Source organism: Carassius gibelio, chromosome A14 (genome assembly GCF_023724105.1).
Source record: "Carassius gibelio isolate Cgi1373 ecotype wild population from Czech Republic chromosome A14, carGib1.2-hapl.c, whole genome shotgun sequence".
Classification (NCBI taxonomy): Eukaryota; Metazoa; Chordata; class Actinopteri; order Cypriniformes; family Cyprinidae; genus Carassius; species Carassius gibelio.
Window position 1 is genome coordinate 3,379,372 of NC_068384.1, and position 19,338 is coordinate 3,398,709.

At 36.7% G+C, this 19,338-nt stretch overlaps 3 protein-coding genes across 3 annotated transcripts in view; 2 read left to right on the forward strand and 1 right to left on the reverse strand.

The window, feature by feature from the left end:
- LOC128027490 (fos-related antigen 1-like) overlaps positions 1–4,741 on the forward strand; it is a 5,240-nt gene extending 499 nt beyond the window's left edge. Inside the window, exons 2-4 of the mRNA XM_052615168.1 lie at positions 953–1,207; positions 2,251–2,358; positions 2,463–4,741. Coding sequence (XP_052471128.1) covers positions 953–1,207; positions 2,251–2,358; positions 2,463–3,038 — 939 coding nt within the window. The 3' untranslated portion in view covers positions 3,039–4,741. The remainder of the gene's footprint in view (positions 1–952; positions 1,208–2,250; positions 2,359–2,462) is intronic.
- Positions 4,742–6,077: 1,336 nt separating this feature from the next.
- On the reverse strand, positions 6,078–9,804 carry LOC128027450 (coiled-coil domain-containing protein 85B). Its single transcript, XM_052615073.1, has 2 exons — positions 9,011–9,804; positions 6,078–8,903 (listed from the first exon to the last, which is right to left on the reverse strand). Exon 2 carries the CDS (start codon positions 8,741–8,743, stop codon positions 8,141–8,143), a length of 603 nt encoding a protein of 200 aa, XP_052471033.1. The 5' UTR covers positions 8,744–8,903; positions 9,011–9,804; the 3' UTR covers positions 6,078–8,140.
- Positions 9,805–12,817: 3,013 nt separating this feature from the next.
- LOC128026973 (acidic fibroblast growth factor intracellular-binding protein B-like) lies at positions 12,818–17,603 on the forward strand. Its single transcript, XM_052614283.1, has 11 exons — positions 12,818–13,117; positions 13,389–13,497; positions 13,582–13,780; positions 13,869–13,995; positions 14,709–14,809; positions 15,085–15,218; positions 15,889–15,997; positions 16,122–16,185; positions 16,261–16,347; positions 16,432–16,529; positions 17,278–17,603. The coding sequence occupies exons 2-11, from the start codon at positions 13,413–13,415 to the stop codon at positions 17,345–17,347; spliced, it is 1,074 nt and encodes a 357-aa protein (XP_052470243.1). The 5' UTR covers positions 12,818–13,117; positions 13,389–13,412; the 3' UTR covers positions 17,348–17,603.
- Positions 17,604–19,338: the final 1,735 nt, after the last annotated feature.

Consider the following 19,338-nt stretch of genomic DNA (forward strand, 5'->3'; position numbering starts at 1 on the left):
TATAATTTAAGATTTTTATAGTTTTAATTAACATTTCACCAACTATGAATAATGAATGAGTTACTGTATAATTTTCTGTTGTTCATTTAAGACAAAAAAGTAACTTCAACCTGTTAACTGTCACTTACATTTTTGAACATAGACTTGAAATTGCATGATCCAAACCTAAATTTTTGAAAACATTTTGTAACATGATTTTGATGTTCCATTTTCATGGTAATGCAGCGTTTGATTTTAAAATGGGTTTTAAAGGATGCATTTTGAGATTTTAAGTTTTCAAGTGATATTTAATTTCTGATGATTTCTAAATTGTGATAGAGAAAAAGGCAACAAAGAAGACTTTTTTTGACAAGATCAGAACTCCTGATATGATGGTTTTTAAGGTGCGCTCTTGCCATAAATTAATCTATTACTTTTCCTACATAATTGTTAACAAAAATGATTCATAAAATCTATATATTTAGGAGTCTTAGACCTTTCTAACGATATATAGTTTGTCATGATTAGATTAGGATTTAATTGTAATATAGTGACGTAAATGTAGGTGGCCCACCAAGGGGCAGGGTGACAGTTAACAGCCTTTAAGTATGAACTTTAACATATCACTATGCTTAAAATGCTTAACATTGTAATTTATTTAGAAACTTAATGTAACACCTATGTAAAAACCTGTGTTTTAAATGTCTTCTCTGTGGACCCCCTGAGCACATTTAGGAACCCCTGTTTAAGATTATTGTCCAAATAAATATTTGGTCAGGGCAGAAAATAATAAAGTAATAATGGTAATAATAAAAGATTTAATGATTCAAGTTGGTGTTTATATCTGGGTGTTTCTGCAAACACAATGGGTTTTTGAGTCATGATGAAATATAATAAAGCCTCCTCCCTCAATATCTAATGCCACTGCCTTGGTAACTTATGATATATTGTCTATGTCTCTTGTACTTTGTAGCAGAAATATTCTGTGGCAGGATCCAGTCAGTTTGTGCCCAGTCTCAATGCCATAACTTCAAACCAGGACCTTCAATGGATGCTTCAGCCCTCCGTTCTAGGCGCCCCGGGACCATCCAGGGCACCATCTTACTCACTGCCACCAAGAATCCCATATATGACTCCTCAACTTTCCCAATCACACATGTCCCGGCCAGGTGTAATTAGACCAGCTACAGCTGTTGGCAGCTCAACAAGAAGCAGTAATGATGAACATGTGAGTCCAGTTGAATAACTGTCAGTCTGTCTACATGATGAGGTCGTGATGAGTCACGATGCGAGACAGAGACAGCATGCTTTGTCACTGTGTTCACCTGTCATCCTGTCCATTTTTGCCGGTGGTCTTAGCCAAAAAACCAGTCTCAGCCATGCGTGTTATTCACACATGACCCAAGTCAAAGTGTGCTAGACCCAGGATGTGTAATATCCTGTTGTGAGTCGGAAGTGTGTGACCTGGGGGTATGCGTGAACATGATTGCTGATACATACAGTGTGTGAATCTCATTTGGGCTTATAAATTAATGTGTTAACTTGTATACATTCATTTTGTATGTGAGACTCTCACATACATGTTATGATTTATAGCATAGCATCTACCCTATAGGAAACCTAGAGATGCTCATTCAATATTAACTCATGAAATCCTGCCTGACTCATGCATCCAAGTCTTGAGTATAGCAGGATGATAGTGAAATATTGAGACCGGAAATGGGATATCATGTGATTCACTGGAGTAAAACTTAATGACTCATACTTGAGTCACTAGGGTGGCTACAGGTGAGTCATCAATATAAGGTCAGGAAACTGCATATAATGCCCACAAAAGAAAGACAGCGTGAAATGAATTAACACAATATATTATCGAATTCGTAATAGAGTAATTACAGATATGAAAATTGCAACATTGCCTCAAAGTACTCAGTGAATTTGAAATAAAGTTAAGAATCTCATCCCCTAGATGGCAGTATTTTCACATGTTTATCAACTATAAAAATTGAATTGACCATCAGGTTCAGATTGTTGGAATTAGACATAAGGTTTTAATCATTTTGTAATTTATATTTTTTATTTTATTGATTCCTATTATCTTTTTTTGTACTTTTTAAAATATTTTATTACAAAGACATATAGTGTCAAACTACTGCATGATTATATTATATTATATTATATTATATTATATTATATTATATTATATTATATTATATTATATTATATTATATTATATTATATTATATTATTTGCATTACTTTCTCACTCTAGTTATCCCACGAGGAACTTGAGCGGCGCAGAATTAGAAGGGAACGTAATAAAATGGCTGCTGCAAAGTGCAGGAATCGTCGACGCGAACTGACTGACACATTGCAAAGTGTAAGTTCATTTTGTACATTTTTTGTTAAGTTTCCTTTCAGTCTAAATGTCTTTGCATTCTTTGTTATCCAAGAACTGAACATTTGAAGTCTTTCTTTTCACAGGAAACTGACCAGCTAGAGGATGAAAAATCTCGTCTGCAGAAGGAGATCGCCGAGCTTCAGAAGCAAAAAGAGAAGCTTGAGTTGGTGTTTCAAGCCCACAGACCCATCTGCAAAGTCCAGGACTCGGACTCGGACTCTGACTCCAGCAATGACATCCCGACGCTGAGTGGAATCAAGATTGAGTCTGTGGACCCTGATCTTCCTGGACCCTCCAGAGAATCAAAGATTCACGCCAAGCCTAATAGACCCCAGCACAAAATTACCATCCCACCTCCAGCTTCATCCATATCCTCAGTTACCAGTGCACCTCTTGAATCAGAGTCTCTCCATACTCCTGTCCTCATCTCCACTCCATCTCTAACCCCTTTTACTGCCAGCCTGGTCTTCAGCTACCCCTCTTCTTCACAGGATACCCGCTCTGCGACTTCATCCCAAGCTCTCAATCTCACCAGCTCTCAAAGTACCAGCCAGTCTTCTCATAACCCTCAGCCGTGTGGCGTCGCTCATCGCCGCAGCAGCAGCAGTGGAGATCAGTCAGATCACTCTCTCAATTCACCAACCATCCTCACCCTTTAATTTCTCATCTGCTGGAGGGAGAAGTGATTCCAAAAGTGTCCTTACTACTACATACAAGCATATATGCTTTTACTTGTGTATTCTGTTTATCTTTATTCATGGCAGTTATCAAATAACTTAAATGCACTATAAGAATAGAGAAGCACGAGTTAAAGGTGATGTGTGTAACCTCAATATAGTAAGGAGACCCAACTATGCCGTTCGTTAACTGATTAGTAATACTCTACAAACCTAGAGCGTGAATTTGGAGGTCTGTTTGACCTGTTCGTTCAATGGATAACATATCGTGTAAGTGTTCAGGAAAAGGTATTTTTGCATTTCATTTGGCAACGTTTTTAAGGATGTGTAGTGCAAAACGAAAGCTCTGACCATCCTACATACGAAGTAGACTTACATTTTTACAGCACATATGTATATAACACTGAAAAGAAAACTGACTGACTTTTAAGTCGTAACATTTTACTGTAGTGGCATTAATAATAGTATTATTGATTTATAATCATTTACTTCAACTACATATCTAGTATATTGGTGTCGGTACTGTAGCAGTTAAAAACTGGCCTGCTAGCAAAAGGTTTAGAGGTTGCTTTGGGGGTTTGAGAGTTAGAGCACAGTGTAGTCTATCATCAGTATGCTTTTCAGGAAGGAATATCAGTTACTTCAGGAAAGCGATTTTTAAAGCTGTCTATTACGTTATTTATTATCATGTTACCAATTTTAAAAATGTGGATTTAAATTTTTTACGTAATGATTGTACTGTCTTGCTATGCACATGTTTGTGGATTTAATGTAATGTCTTGTTATTTTATGTTTAATCTTGGTTTTAAGAAATGCTGCGTTATAGTTACAGTGTATGCTGAATAAGCTAGTTTTAAAGAAACTGAAGGGATGCAGCCTAAACCTGGTTCTTTACATACAATGTCTGCAACACCACAACCCAACACTGAGAATGTGCACTTCAATGACAGTTCACTGTTACGCTGGTTACAAAAATGATATTTTAACTTCATGAAACACTTCCACTGTTACTATACTACAGGATGTTTCCTCTACAAGTGCAAAGATGTGTGATTTACAGGCCAGTAGAAGTAAATTCTATATAATTTATACTGTACTGAGTACACCATGTTAGACTCTACTATTGCTTGACCACATATAGATTTCTATGTATTTTTGAAAACAAGATATTTTTTAGTGATTTGACATTGGTTCCTTTAATAAGGAGACATGTTGCATGCTATTTTACATCTATTAAAACAATTACTGAAAATATGTGCTGCTATTGGGAATACAAAACAATGTTATGACCCTGAGCTGATCTGTAACATACTAGAGTGCCTTAAAATGTGGACTTCTATTGAATTCTATACTGTATGAAACATGTAAGTTGAAGCTGACATGTAGCCCCCTTAAGAGACTCTGTTTGTGGCTTATTGCAGGGGGCACATAGATAAATAATATGGCAATGAAGTAAATGTTTAGCAAGTTATATAATAGAAAAATAGTCTCTCAAAGCTCACAGGGGTACAGAGGGAGGAAACAAGGGTTTCAGCACACAGTTTCCTCCTAGGATGTCCTGATGACAAAAATGTTTAATGAGTCACAGATCTGAAACCAATTGTTAAACACTTTCCTCTAACAGTGTTGATCTTTAATTGTTGTACAGCAAATTAAAACAAATAAAGTTCTGCTCAGGATAAACATCTCTTTGGTCATCTGTCTGTGTTCGTGGGAAAAACTCACAAGGTGAGAGACATGCTCTGTATGACAAGCATGTGATAATATGTCTGAAAAGGTCTTTATTACTTCATAGCATGTGGTTATAAAAAGATGGAAAATACCTGGAAAACAGTTAACGAGGAACAGCTTTGAGGAACAAAAGTGATAAAGTGAAAGAGCATGCAAGTTAAAAGAGACCACAACATCTTGAAAATACAAAAAGCTAAATAAATAAACATGATGACCCTATTTCCTCCACACTGTGCCCTCTGTTATCGCTCGCTTAGAGAGGACATGAGAACATATGACTAATGAGATAATGAAGAGAGAGTTTGAGCTAAATGAACCAGTGAGCACATGTTCTGCTGAAAGGACCTTTGTATGCCAGTCAGATGCCACTGTTCTGGCTGTGTAAACAGCAAGCCAAAAATAAACCGGTGAAACATCAATGAATTAGGGCCTGAGCTACAGCATGACTCATCAAGACTGGGACATTTTGGGACATTCAAGACTGGCTAATGATTTAGTTTCTGATCCTAACCATGTCCTACATAGTAAGTTTGAATTATTACCATGAAACCGAAGGTACAGAGTCCCAAGATTTAACAAAGTTAGTCTGAAACATTCTTTTGTGCATTAGAAAATTTTTTAGGGTACATTTCATTTCACCAAGCCACTGCAACTGATCCAGAATTCTGCAAGTGAACGACGCCCAAAGAGGCACAATATCACTCTCACAGACCTTTTCCTGGACTGTTCCCAGCTGGTGGAACAACAGGCCTATCTCAATTCAAGCAGCTGAGTCTTTAGCTATTTTCAAAAAACAAAACATCTCAAAGACACATATTTTTCATCAACACCTGACCAATTAATACTAGCACTTACCTGTTCTATTCTATTCTATTCTATTCTATTCTATTCTATTCTAAACTAGACAGAGACTAGTATACAGCACTTGAAAACTGTTTCCCTCTTGTTGGTCTGATTGCTTCTATTGTTCTCCTAATTTGTAAGTCGCTTTAGATGAAAGTGTCTGCTAAATGACTAAATTTAAATATAAATGTAAGAGAAAGTTTGAGCAGAACTTTGATAAAATCTTGGCAAAAATGTAACCAAAGTTCTGAGAACATTCTGTGAGCTGGGATATTAAGCATCATATGTTTTACATCAGGGTTTTATTGCATATAGTATGATATAAGAGAATATGTGGCTCAACTCGAGGACTTTTATTCAGAGGCCCAAACAGAGCAAAAATATGCAGTTTAGTGCAATTTTTTCATGCAGAGTGAAAATATGAGAAGAAAAGATAAGAACAGAACATGGTGTGTCAGTCAAGTGTATTTAAAGCCATTTCACTCACAATGAGTAATCAAAGCGAATACTAACCAATCAGAGAGCTGGGTTTTGTAGCAATAAAACTTCAGTCATTGAATTAATACTGATCATATTTCTTGATTAAAAACACGTACAAGAAAACAATCCTATGTAGGAGGGTCTTGTAGTATGCAGCAAATACAACAAAATAATGACAAATATCTAGCACAATCATTTTTTAAACTACATGTCAATGTTTTTTCCTTCAAACAGTGTCAAATCAGTGTGTATTAATTAATTCTTGTCAAAGCAACAACTGAACATGGAAAGCTTTGTACAGTACAGTTGTGTAGTTAAAGTTGGGTTAATGCAAAATAAAGTTCATTTTGGATTCAGTGCAGAGCACAGCAACATTGTCTAGTGAAGCACAAGTCACTACATCTAGTGAATTATACTGTCCAGTTAAAAATAAACAGGAAACAACTATCTCATACTGTAGAAAAGTGGTCTAGTGACGTGCATGTTCAGTTAATCATTCTTGGGCCTCCATGATACAGCCATATTACATCACAAAAAATCGGATCTGCTTACAATGGAGGCTTCACTTTGCACAGTCTATTGATACTTTATTTCCTCTCCATTGCTGAAAAATGTGCAGTGCTTTTTGTAATGATCTTAAACAGACCACTACATAGTATATGGCTCTAATCAGTAAAAATGTGCATGTGATTCATTGCAGTCTTGTCATAGTGCATCGCAGGAAAAACATCAGCTCGTGAACAGATCAGTGCACAGTAAACCTGGTACAAGTTAGCAGTATGGTTAGTTTCTCTCAATGTTGTTGAAAATGTCAAACCCAAAACTAAATTTTTGCCCCTATCTACAACCCCTACAAGAGATGACAGGAAGCATTCCTGCAACAATTGGAAAATCATACATTCAAATAATGATACTAATACCATAAATAGGTCTGCTGGAAAATCTGCAGCTTTTGCAACATGGTGGATGGTTTCTAGAGAGTTCAAGCTGGAAGGCTATCTTAGACCAGTTGGTCCTATCATCTTGGTCAAAATAGTTTTCGACTAACTTAGACCAGGTAGAGTCCAGCCACCATGTTCCAAAAACAAATCTACCAGCTTAAAAAGGAAGTAAATCAAAATGATTCATTCACATTTGTTGCAAACCTGTGTGACTTTCTTTTGCAGAACACAGAAGAAGATATTCTGAAAAAACGCCTCATACCTGGGATTCCCCAATTTATTTATTTTTGTGAGCTGAACAACTTTAACCTAAAAAACTTACTTGAAATACCCCCTTAGTTAATTTTTGAATAATTTAACAGTTAATTCTCATGAAGTTTAAGGTTCTCTAATACCAGTTAATGGTCAGCATGACATGCAGGTAAGCAAATAAAATATTTCATCTTTGTCAGTAGGTGTTATTTATTTATTTTTTTTGTTACAAGCTTTTCATCCAATAACAAATTCCTTGGGTTAACGCAAAATCCAGGGTCAGCGAACCCGTTTGCAAAAAACTGATTCAGAGGTTAAAAGTCAATGGAGTCCAACTTTGTTTTGGAAAGCACTGACTTTTAATGTATGGATATAAAAACACTTATTCTAAATAATAATTCTTCAAAATATCTCATTTTGTGCTCCACGGCAGAAAGCATACAGGTTTGGAACGACATCAAGGGGTGTAAATTATGACAAACATTTCATTTCAGTTTGAACTGTAACCTTTAAGCTGGATTTCCCAGCAGGAGGACTGTTTTAAAAGGAAAGGCTGTCACTTCAAAAGATTAAAAATAATTCTGTTTTGCCTGGCACCCAATAATTTTACTCAAGTGTTAAAGGTCTGCCAACTATAAAATGTTATTCAATGAAATATAGAGAAACTGTATTTATGGCATCAAAAGGCCATGAGTAAACTAGCTAGAGTCTATTTCCACCGAAATAGCTGAGATGTTTTTGTCGGGAAATGTAAACTACTTTGTCTTTAGAAGACATAAAAAGTCTGTCTCAGCATCAAGAGAGAAGGTTAAAGTAATATGGCTCTGCTCCTCTCCTTCAGTCATCTGGTGAACACACCAAGTGCATTTGGTCTGGACTGCCAACACTCCCGGTGCTGGAGCTCCCGTCGCCCACGTCCCGGGCCACCATACACGGTATGTTGAGATCCGTGGAGCCACCCGGGCTGGAATCACTTCTGCTCACACACTCTTCCTCCAGCACCAAACAAAGTTCCTTCAGATCCAGGTTCTCCTTCACCAGACCGTCTTGCATCCGCTCAAGGTCGGCGAGCTTCTTGAGGTATCCGCCGAGGTCCTCGCGCATCACTTTAGCAGCGTGATGGCCGAATAGTTGCCACTCACGAGCCAGCTTCTTCACTTTCAGACGGTCGTCGTCCAGAAAGCAGCACAAATCCCGAAGTTCCTGGTTCTCCTCTTGCAGCGTCTGGTTGATGACTTTGAGTTCCCTGATTTCAAGCAGATGTCCCTGCAGTTGTTTATTGACCTCCTTGATTAATCGACCGCGCTGTATGAGAGCAGACATCTTTTCTGATTCTTCTCTGCGGAGTCGACTCACCAGCTCTTCCTTAGAACAAGCCAGCAAGTCTTCTTCAGACATCTTTGACAGCTCCCGGTTCAGTATTTCACTGTCGCTCCCCATACTCTACACAAATTCACTGTCACTTGGTATCACAGCGGGTAAACCATAAACTAACTCTTATGAAGCATGTGAGACGTCTATCACTGTAAATGGATTGCAGCATTCCTCATCCAGGCACGAAGAAAACGCTCCATTTCCTCTTTGCTCCGCTATTTATAACCTATAATAAAGGCGGGATGGACAATTCTTATATGCAACTGGAATTTTTCATGTTTAATGATTAAAATATCAAACACCTCCTGGTTGTAACACATTAAAAAGGCCTACCTCTCTCCTCCGTGCTTTAAATCGTAATTGGCAGCATTCATTTCTCAGTATTTGGCTTCTGGGAATCACTGAAGCACATCGTGTTTGTTTCTGCTCTTCGGGCTGCTTGGATGAGAGGTCAACACGGACGTTAAAAATAATCCCCGTGGAGCATCTCTTCTGTATTTTTCAGGGATCACAAAGTCCGCCTCTCTCCGCCCTGAAGCTTTTACCCATTCCAGTGCAAGTCCGGTAAATAATCACGGTGCCATTTTAATGTCTAAATAGGCAAAACATCCGATCGCGAGCGTTCGCCACAAAACGCGTTGTAAATATCATAAATTATTAAGCAAACAAATAAGAGTCGGAATGTAGGACAGGCCGGTTATACTAGTGCTTCATGCGATTGGTCGGTTTTAATCCGAATCAACGACGCTGAAATGAATGGTGGCTGCCCGCGAGGTTACTTCGTGGTGATTCCTGAGGAAATCTTTGAGATGTTCCTTGAGATTACAGTGTTTCCTTTGGCGATTGCGGTGGTTGGGGAGGCAGTGATGTCTTCCCCCATCTCCTGCTCTCCTCCCCTCCCTTCTTCACCCCTCCCCTCTTCCCTTACCGTAAAAATCTGTACTGTATCCTGGATAGTGACTGAGTTCCCCTCTCACATCTGTTTCTAATATCTAAAGCTTAACCATACCCATACAACACACTGAAGATACAAAATCAAAGCATATTAAACGTTGAAATGTATCTCTAGATGAGGTCTTCCCACTGCTGAGATGAGACTACATGGGACACACACAAAACTAACGGAAAGGGTGACAAAAGCTTTTTCTCTACATTAAGCCACGGTGTTTAGTCACATCCTTCCGCCCTGCTCTCCAGCACAATTTATAGCACGAGGACATAACAATGTGGGGTGTTAACCAGGGCCTGGGGTGAGAGGGGGGTTGCTGGAGTGGGAATGGAAATAGGCCACAGTTTCTGATAAATGAGAGGGAGGGGTGGACAACCACATGTAAGACAATAGGGGAGAGGTGCAGAATAGTAAAAAATGATTGTGATCTTAACAGTAAAAGACTGTAGAAATGGTACAGCAAAAACCTTTTACTTTCTCATCAGTAAGTTTCCATACTATATACGGTGAATAACTGTAATTACATTTAATTTAATTTTACAGTAAAATAACGTTAAAATTACAGTTTTTGGAAGTGAAAAAGAAAAAGTCATTGTTGAATTTACAGTACAAAACTGAAAATGTATACTCCCAGAATTCCCTGAATGACACTTCATATTTTCATTGAAATAACTGTTTCTTCTTAGTTTTTTTCTTATCAGTTGTGTACATTGGGGTTTTATCTTTCATCAAAAGTTGTTAAATTAATGTTTATTGCATTATTTCAGTACCATAGGTTTAGTGTTTAGTGTTCGTGTGAATGACACTGTGCACCTTCTATATGTATCCCTTCTTAGCTTGTGGAAGAGCTGTTAGTGATGAGCTTATAGGTGGTTATTAGTGCATTACAATGGTTCAAAACAGATATTACTTCAATATGTTGGTTTATTAACATTAGAACATTAGCTCAGTTCATGAAATACAGTATTGTATTTTGAATTTAAGTTAAGTCTGTAAAACCTAAAATGTTGCTCCCATATTTTTAACTGTGAAGTTCTGGCAACCACAGATTTCTTTTTACAGTGTACCTTTTGCCCTTTGATGGATTCAGTGAGAGTTAATTGCAGTTTGAATTTTAAAGAGTATGTTGGTTAAGCTGCTTCAAGGGAACAAATATCTAACATTTTTGCAATATTCTAATAATCTGGTAATGATGGTCATGGACTTTAAAATTCAGAGTGTAACTATTTGTCAGAACTTTACAAATTAGACACTTCTTGTAAACTGACAGAGTCATGATTGAATCTTTAAAAAAAACTTTTTTCTTGATATCTCTGTTTTGCAGCTTACTAGATGATGTTTGAAACTTTGTATTTAACACTTCTTGTGTTATTGCCTCTTTGAGATGAATGGCTTGTTGTATTCCTCAAATGAAAGTCACTTGGATAAAAGTGACTCTTAAATGAATTAATGTAAAAGTGATATTTTTCAAGTTTTTGAACCAGCAGAGGCCATACCTGTCAAGTTTTGGATTTGAAAATAAGGGAAATTTTCCGGCGCCCACCGCGAGCAGTCCCACCACCCCAACAAAGCTCCAGTATCCCTTACATTTTAAGGCAGGTGTTATAGCCCAAATGAAAACACAAAAGGGTATATATGAAGAGCATTTATTTAAAGGCTTATTTGCATATTTTCTGTTAATTTATCATTGCTTGTCTTTACATTTACATTTTATTTTCATTCCACACATTCTTTTCATTTCATATTGCTTTTCTTTTACAGTTTTTCTTTTTATTTCACATAACTTTTCTTTTACTTTTTTAGTGAGTTGTTGTACAAATTTGTTGCAGACTTTGCATTCTTTAAAAAAGTAAATTCGCTGTCCCATTTATCCTGGTATTTACACATGGGTTTTGGTTCTTTGGCAGGTGTGCCTTCACTCTTTATCGTAGCATCCATCATCCGTCTCGGTTTTTTCTTTTGTTGTTGTTGTTTTTCCCGCGTTATAACTCATGTCACCTGACCTCACACACCCCTCGCGACAGGCTACTACAGGTGGCAGTTATCGCGAGACTAGTGACAGAGCTCAGATTGGGAATGTTTTTATTATTATTATTTTATTAATAACGCAGGTTAAAATAAAATAAATTAAATACGGGAGATTTACGGGAAAATACTAATACGGGAGGACGGCGGGAAAGAAGGGTAAAATACGTGACTTTCCCGGCCAAAACGGGATACTTGACAGGTCTGGCAGAGGCCCTCTCGAACAGAGAAATCATCAAAAGCATAGTACCTAAAAAAAAATATGATTGAGTCCACTTAGGAGTTTTAGTAAAAACATAGTAAAGTAGCATGTCTGCTTATAATTGTTTTAAACTGTAATGTAATTATGTTAAAACGACTATATAGTTGAAAAATGTAATATCTTAAAAATGACACATTCTATCGTATTCAACTTCAAAATATCGTATTCGTATTCTCTATTAAAATCATCTTATGTTATTTCCATTTGCATTATCATAGTACAATTCGAAATGAATGCATGCATACATACATAAAGTAATTTAGTGAACTTGGTAATATGAAAGTTTAGTTAATTGGACATTTTCTTCCCAGATGCTTTTGTTTCATGACTACAGTACAGGACAGGGATGTTTTCTCCCAGTAAATGGTTCAAGGACACTGTAGTAATAGGGAAGGATTGTGATGTCATTAACTTATCAGTTTCCAGGTCAGCTCTACCTGGAGTTAAACATGTGACAAGCTCCTTTCATCAAGAAGCTACATTTATCTCCACAATGATGTATTTTTTTCCATTTATAAATTTAACACAATTAAAAACCTTTGCAACAGTCATTTAACAATATCTATTCAATGATTCACAATCTCTCTTTGCAGCTAACAATGTTTTTTTTAATAGTTTCAGCATTCCAATTTAAAGGTATCACAAAATAGTAACCAATAGTTTAGTTGATGCTCAGTATATTACTAAAATATACTAAAATATGAATAATAATAATAATTATTATAATGAATTATTTCAAAAGAAATAGTGCTGTTTTTTTGCCATTGGTATTTTACTTAAGTCCGTCAAAACATTTAGTAAAGTGTCTAAAACATACAGCTGTGATGATGGGTCGATAACCTGAACGCTTGCTTCCAGAAACTACAGTAACATACAGTCACGTGAATGTGACGTATTCCAGGCGCACAACCGGAAGTAGTCACGACAGTGAGCTGTTGCTATGGATGTAGAATAGTCGCTGGATATGACAGTTGGGGTTTGGTAAATATTTACGTGATGGTTACCACGTACCACTGTATGATCAACTCGTGTTGTGGTGATACTCTTTATACCGTGTGCATGCTTACTTGTATAAGAGAAGCTTATGTTTTCAATTAAAAAAAGCTGAAAGGAACGAGACATAACAAACAACCAAACAGCTAACATTATTGTGACATCTGAATGTGATTCAAAACCACCTTTCGCGTTTATACGCTTGTGTTTGGTAAGTCTGCTTAGTATTTTTTTGAAAATCCATAGTAATGTAGCGTTAGCATGTCTGTGTTGTGCTAAATTTTATTATGCATTGGCTGAATAGTTAACGGTTATAGTTTGAATTCTGTGTAAGGAATAGCTAACGGTCTGTCAGTCTTCCTCTTTGATTTAAGTACCAAAAAGTGAGACTTAATACCTGTTTATCCTTGCAACTCATTAAGTAATTCAGGATGTTACAATAGTTTGCTTAGTTTTAACTAACCATGATCATGTGACTGCAGAGTTTATATAGTGTCGATGTCAAGATGTCTGTGGAGCTGGATGTATTTGTTGGAAACACCACCATAATGGACAAAGAGGTGTACCAGCTGTGGCTGAATGGGTATACAGGTAAAGTATAAATGAGACCATGAGCTACTGTAATGTCCGTTTAAAAAATTAATAATACACTAGTCAATGTGGTTGTCATCATAGTGAATGATGCAGTGAAGGTGCGGATAGAAGGAGGTGTGATGGAGGAGTGTGAGGCGAGTGCAGAAGTGCTGCTCAGTGACACAATGGACCAGTACAGGACTTTCCAGATGTGCGAGAGACTTTTGCATCACCCGGCTAAACTAGCCAATCAGCTTCTATTTCAGATACCGCCAGACAGACAAGCCATGCTCATTGAAAGGTATGCATTGGTATGCGTCTTGCCAATTTAATTAACTTGATTTGGTCGTTATTCAATGTAAAACCTTTATTTGCATTTCCCATTTTAGGTATTATGCTTTTGATGATTCATTTGTTCGAGAGGTCCTGGGAAAGAAGCTCTCCAAAGGAACCAAAAAAGACCTTGATGATGTTAGTATAAAGACAGGCATTATGCTGAAGAGCTGCAGAAGACAGGTGCGCTCGAAGGACTTGATTTAAGGGTGTGTTTACACTTGAAGGTCCATTCTGTAGGATCTATTGGTTCGGACACAAAAAGAAAACTACATTTAGTCCTGGTTAGCTTAGTGTTTATACTGTACTATACTATATTTTTAACACCAAACCTAAAGATACAAAACAAACGGCATAAGGATATGGCCACAACATGGACGTATATTTTGCAGATTTACCAAACGTCTCAAACAATATTGTTTCCTGGGCTACATGTACATGCGTACATATGGTGGTATTTTTTACCAGCTCACAAAGAGCTTGTAAAATGTGTGAAGGAGTTGAAACAGATTTAGGAATTATTTTGCTGCATGTCTGTACTGTAATAATAACAGGCTTGAGCATTCTGTCTTTTTAGGGTTGGATCTTGTGACATCATGTCCTGATTTTTTTAAGTTTAAATGTCTTTGTTATGTGTTATGTTCATATATAAGTCAAATCACACCAGAGTTCGTTTGGTTTGCACAAAGTTTTGTTTGGCAGTATTCGTACTTATTCAAATTAACCTCATTAACAGAGTAATCTAACCAAGTGTACGTTTTAATCAAACCAAACCTGCCAAGTATAAACACACCCTAAGATTATGAACTTCTCATTGGTAACTAAGATTCATGCTTGGATACTTTTCCGAGACTCTTTTGGAAATTAAATGATTATAGCCATCTCCTTAAAAACAGTTTGACAACTTCAAGCGAGTGTTCAAAGTGGTGGAAGAACTCAAGGGCCCCCTGGTGGAAAACATTCGGCAACATTTTCTGCTACCTGATCCATTAGCCAGGTAAGAAAGTCTTTTTCTGAGAAGTTTCTTTCCAAAGCTTTTTAATTATTCCTGAATGCCAGTAGAACTGAGCTCAGAAAATGAGAAAAAAATATAAGCGAGAGCAGTCAAAGCATAGTTAGATATGATTATGTTTCTAAATTACTTATTTACCTTATGTATCCATTCTTTTAGTTGTATGTTCATTAACATTGTAAGAATGCAAGTTTCCATGAACAGTTGCTTCATTGCTGATTTGGTGGGTTTTCACCTCCTCTTGCTAAATGCTCCTCCAGAGACTATGCTGCAATAGTGTTCTTTGCCAATAATCGTTTTGAGACTGGGAAGAAAAAGTTGCAGTATCTAACCTTCCAGGACTTTGCCTTCTGTGCTGGGCAGCTCATCAACAACTGGACTGTAGGAGCTGTGGGTAAGACCAGTTACATAGCCCTCTGCAATAAATATTGGTCAATCATGGAAATAAATGTGTCAAATATGGCATTAAACCATTATGCCAGGCAGAGGATTCTGACAATATTTCTGTTATTATAATGCATAGATTTATATATATATATATATATATATATATATATATATATATATATATACCATATATATATATATATACCGTATATATATATATATATATATACCATATATATATATATATATACCGTATATATATATATATATATATATATATATATATATATATATATATATATATATATATATATATATATATACGGTGTATATATATATATATATATATATATATATATATATATATATATATATATATATATATATACCGTATATAAATAAATATAAACCTTTAATAATGATATATCAATTTATTTGTCAAGGAGCCAAATATTAAGTAAGAACATACAGTCAACTGGCCATTGTTGTAAAATCAACTACTACAGAGTGATTCATTAATGTCCTAATGTTCTGAATTCATTTGACATCTGCATGTTCTTGAGCATCTAGTCCGAGGTTTTTAATGGACACTGTCAGTATGACTAATTGTGTAGTTTAGAAAAATTTTGAGACAGATGAAAATATCTCCTTTTATGTCTCTGTTTGTACTCTCTTAGATAACATGATGGAGGACATGGATGTAGATTTGGATAAAGAGTTCCTACAAGACCTCAAAGACCTCAAAATTCTAATCACAGATAAGGATCTCTTAGATCAACACAAAAGGTGTGTGTGAGTGAGGGATTTGGACAGGGAGAGGAGAGATATGGGTCTGTTGAAAATGTCCAAATGTTGTTGGTTACTCCCTCTGTCTCAGCCATCTGAATAATGAAACCTCTTATCCACTCAGTTTAGTGTGCACTGCTCTGCGGGGTAAAACCAATGTCTTTAATGAGATGGAAGCCAATTTTAAGGTAAGAGGATTTATATACTTGTGAAAAAAATGTTTTTCTACATAATTCTTGATTTCAAAATATCTCCTGTTTTAGAATCTTTCAAGGGGCCTTGTAAATATCGCTGCCAAATTAATCAACGCAAAAGATGTTCGTGATTTCTTCATTGACCTTGTCGAAAAGGTACTTTTTAAATTTGATAAAACCACTAACAGAGCTGAAGTGATGGAGTTTTCACGAAACATTAATTCCTTGTTCTCTTCACAGTTTATTGAACCTTGTCGATCAGACAAATTGACATCAATAGACGTGAACCTCTACCTTACTCATTATACTAACTCGGCACATATCCTTGACACCTTCAAGTAAGTCTCACTATATTCGTTGCACAGTGTGCAAGGTGATTTATTTTAAACTATTGATGCATATGGAGGTCTTTGTTCAGGGAAAATTCTCTTGGCAACCAGTGGGGGTCACTGCATCATATGCACATTGCTCTATTTGTAGTCACCTTTGTTTCCGGTCCAGTCATTTATGTGGTTTGACCACTGGGGAATGTGGTTTTCTGTTTAATAAATAACAAAACCATAGCACTCCGAATCATTTGGAAAATATGTGTTTATCCCAAACTACAGTTTTAAGTGTAAAAATGCTGAAATTTCAGCATCATTACTCCTGTCTTCATTATCACATAATCATTTTAAAATGTTGATTTGCTGCTTAATAAACATTTCTTCTTATTATTATTAGTTATCAGTGTTGAAAACAGTTGTGCTGCTTAATATTTTTGAGTAAACCATGATAAAAAAAAAAAGTTCTGGGTTTTCAGGGTGATTATTAGAAAGTTCAAAAGAACAGCATTCATTTATTTGTTGAAGACTTTACTGTCAGTTTAATGCATCCTTGCTGAATAAAAGTATTTCTTCCAAAAAGAAATAAAAATATCTTGCTGCCCCCAAACTTTTCAATGGTAGTGTATATAAAGAGTTTCACATCAATATCAAAGGACACACCAAACGCATGTGTTTACACACCTAACACTCGTAAGTCAAAGCTGAATAAAATAATATTTTGTGACACATTTTTAAATCTGTCTCCCTCTTTTTTTCTCAGGCACCATACTGTCTGGACCAGGTACATGGGAGTTATCAAAAGTTGCATCCTTAGAATGTACCACGACTGAAGAAGAATCTCCATTTACACTTTTTCTCTCCCCTTCATAACTCATTTCCATGCAGTCGTGCATCTGATGAATATTTGGCCTGATGTTTAATTTTTACCTGTTTATCATGTATTTTCTTTAATCCTTTCCCAAATATGTCCCTCCCACCAGCTGTCCATCTCTTCACCTGCCTCTCCTTCTATCCGTGCTTCATCTTTCACCCTTTGGTCTCCAGAAGTGTATGACTTGTAAATAAACACAGCATGATTTCCACAGACACAGTTTGCATTGTGTTTTCATTAACTCTGCTTTGTGGAGTTTCCCTTTCAGCAAAACCACTAAAAAGAAAAACATACTTGGTAATGATGGAGGTTTAGAACAAGATTATGGACTGATCATACTTGTTTTGACTGACATAATTTGGGGGTCTTTATGGTAAATAACATGTAACAGTCCAAAGGATGTTGTGGCATACATGTGAGTCTTTATGGTCCATTTACTCCTGACCCCTCTGGCTTGATTTGGGTAAGTGGGTGCACTATGGGTGTGAGGTCTGTGTGTGGGCCTATTGAGGATGGGAAAGCAGTAGGGGGCCACAATTTGTCAGGCCTTGGTGGCACAGTGTACGTGTGTGTTTTTGCAATAATAGTATGTAATGACAGCTGTCAGGCCTACCACATTACTCTAGAGGTGTTCTGGTACATTCTTAAAAATAAAGGTGCTTTAAAAGGTTCTTCACAGTGATGCCATAGAAGAACCACTTTTGGTTCCTTAAAGAACCATTTTTAGTTGGAAGGTTCTTTAAAGAACCATCTCTTTCACCACAAAGAACCTTTTGTGAAAAAGGAAGGTTCTTCAGATGTTAAAGGTTCTTAATGGAACCATTTAGAAAAAAAGGTTCTTCTATGGCATCGTGTAGCACCTGTATTTTTAAGAGTGTATAAGAGTAATGGCAAACTGATTTGTTTGCCACTTTTGTCATTTGTAGAGAAAAACAATATTTATTTCTTTTATAATTCGATGAAGCTTTAATGTGATCACTCTAACAAAAGGAATGTGCAACTGAATTTGTGACTTCACACAAGTGAATTGGATACATTGAATAACAATTTCTTTAATAACATGCATCTAAAGTCTCAACTATACAAAAACATACAGTACAGACCAAAAATTTGCAATTCCGAATTCAGTATTACACTCTTGCAAATAAATGTTCCAAAATCGGGGTTTTGCAACAATGCCATAGAAGAATGATTTCAAATATGTATTTCTGTTAAAAGTGAATTTTGTTAACATTGACAAGTACTTCAGCATAGACAGACCAAAGCTCCAATTCTTATTTCATGCTCTATTGTTTGAAGTAAAGGTATACCAGCAGTAAGAATATGAGTCTTTCCATTGCCTTTCATTTCTAGTAATATCAGCCTGCGTGTACCTCCAGTTTCAATATTTAGACACGGCAAAAAAAGTGAACAACTTTTCTAAGCAGACGTGATTCCTATCCTCCCTTCTTTCACTCTATCTTCGCCTCTCTCTCTTTCTCTCTCTTCTCTTTCTAGTTAGCTCTCTAGTTTTTGTCAACATTCCACCAACTTCTCCCAAGCTATAAATATCCAGCCGAATGAAAGGAATAGAGAGAGCAAGAGACCAAAAAGATGGGAGAGATGAAGGGTGACTTGAGGTGGAATGGAAAAAAAAGAGGAAGAAAGTTGCAGGCTGTGGAGGGCGAGTTTAAATGAAACCAGGTGGGGTCTCTGCACGTATATGCGTGTGTGTGTGTGCGTGGAGGCTGGCTCATATGTGTGCATGAAGGGGGGTTGGCTGCGTGTGTGTGAATCTGTATGCTGTTTTCTGTCGTTGAGCTGGACCCATTTGGAATTTGGGAATTATGGCCGCAGACCAGGAATTTTCATCCTGGGGGGTCAGACGAGGAGGGGTCTGGGGGCGGAGGATGGCCGTGCAGGGGGGCTGTATGGGGGTCGGAATGGGCTGTCCCTCTCTCTTCCGTCTTT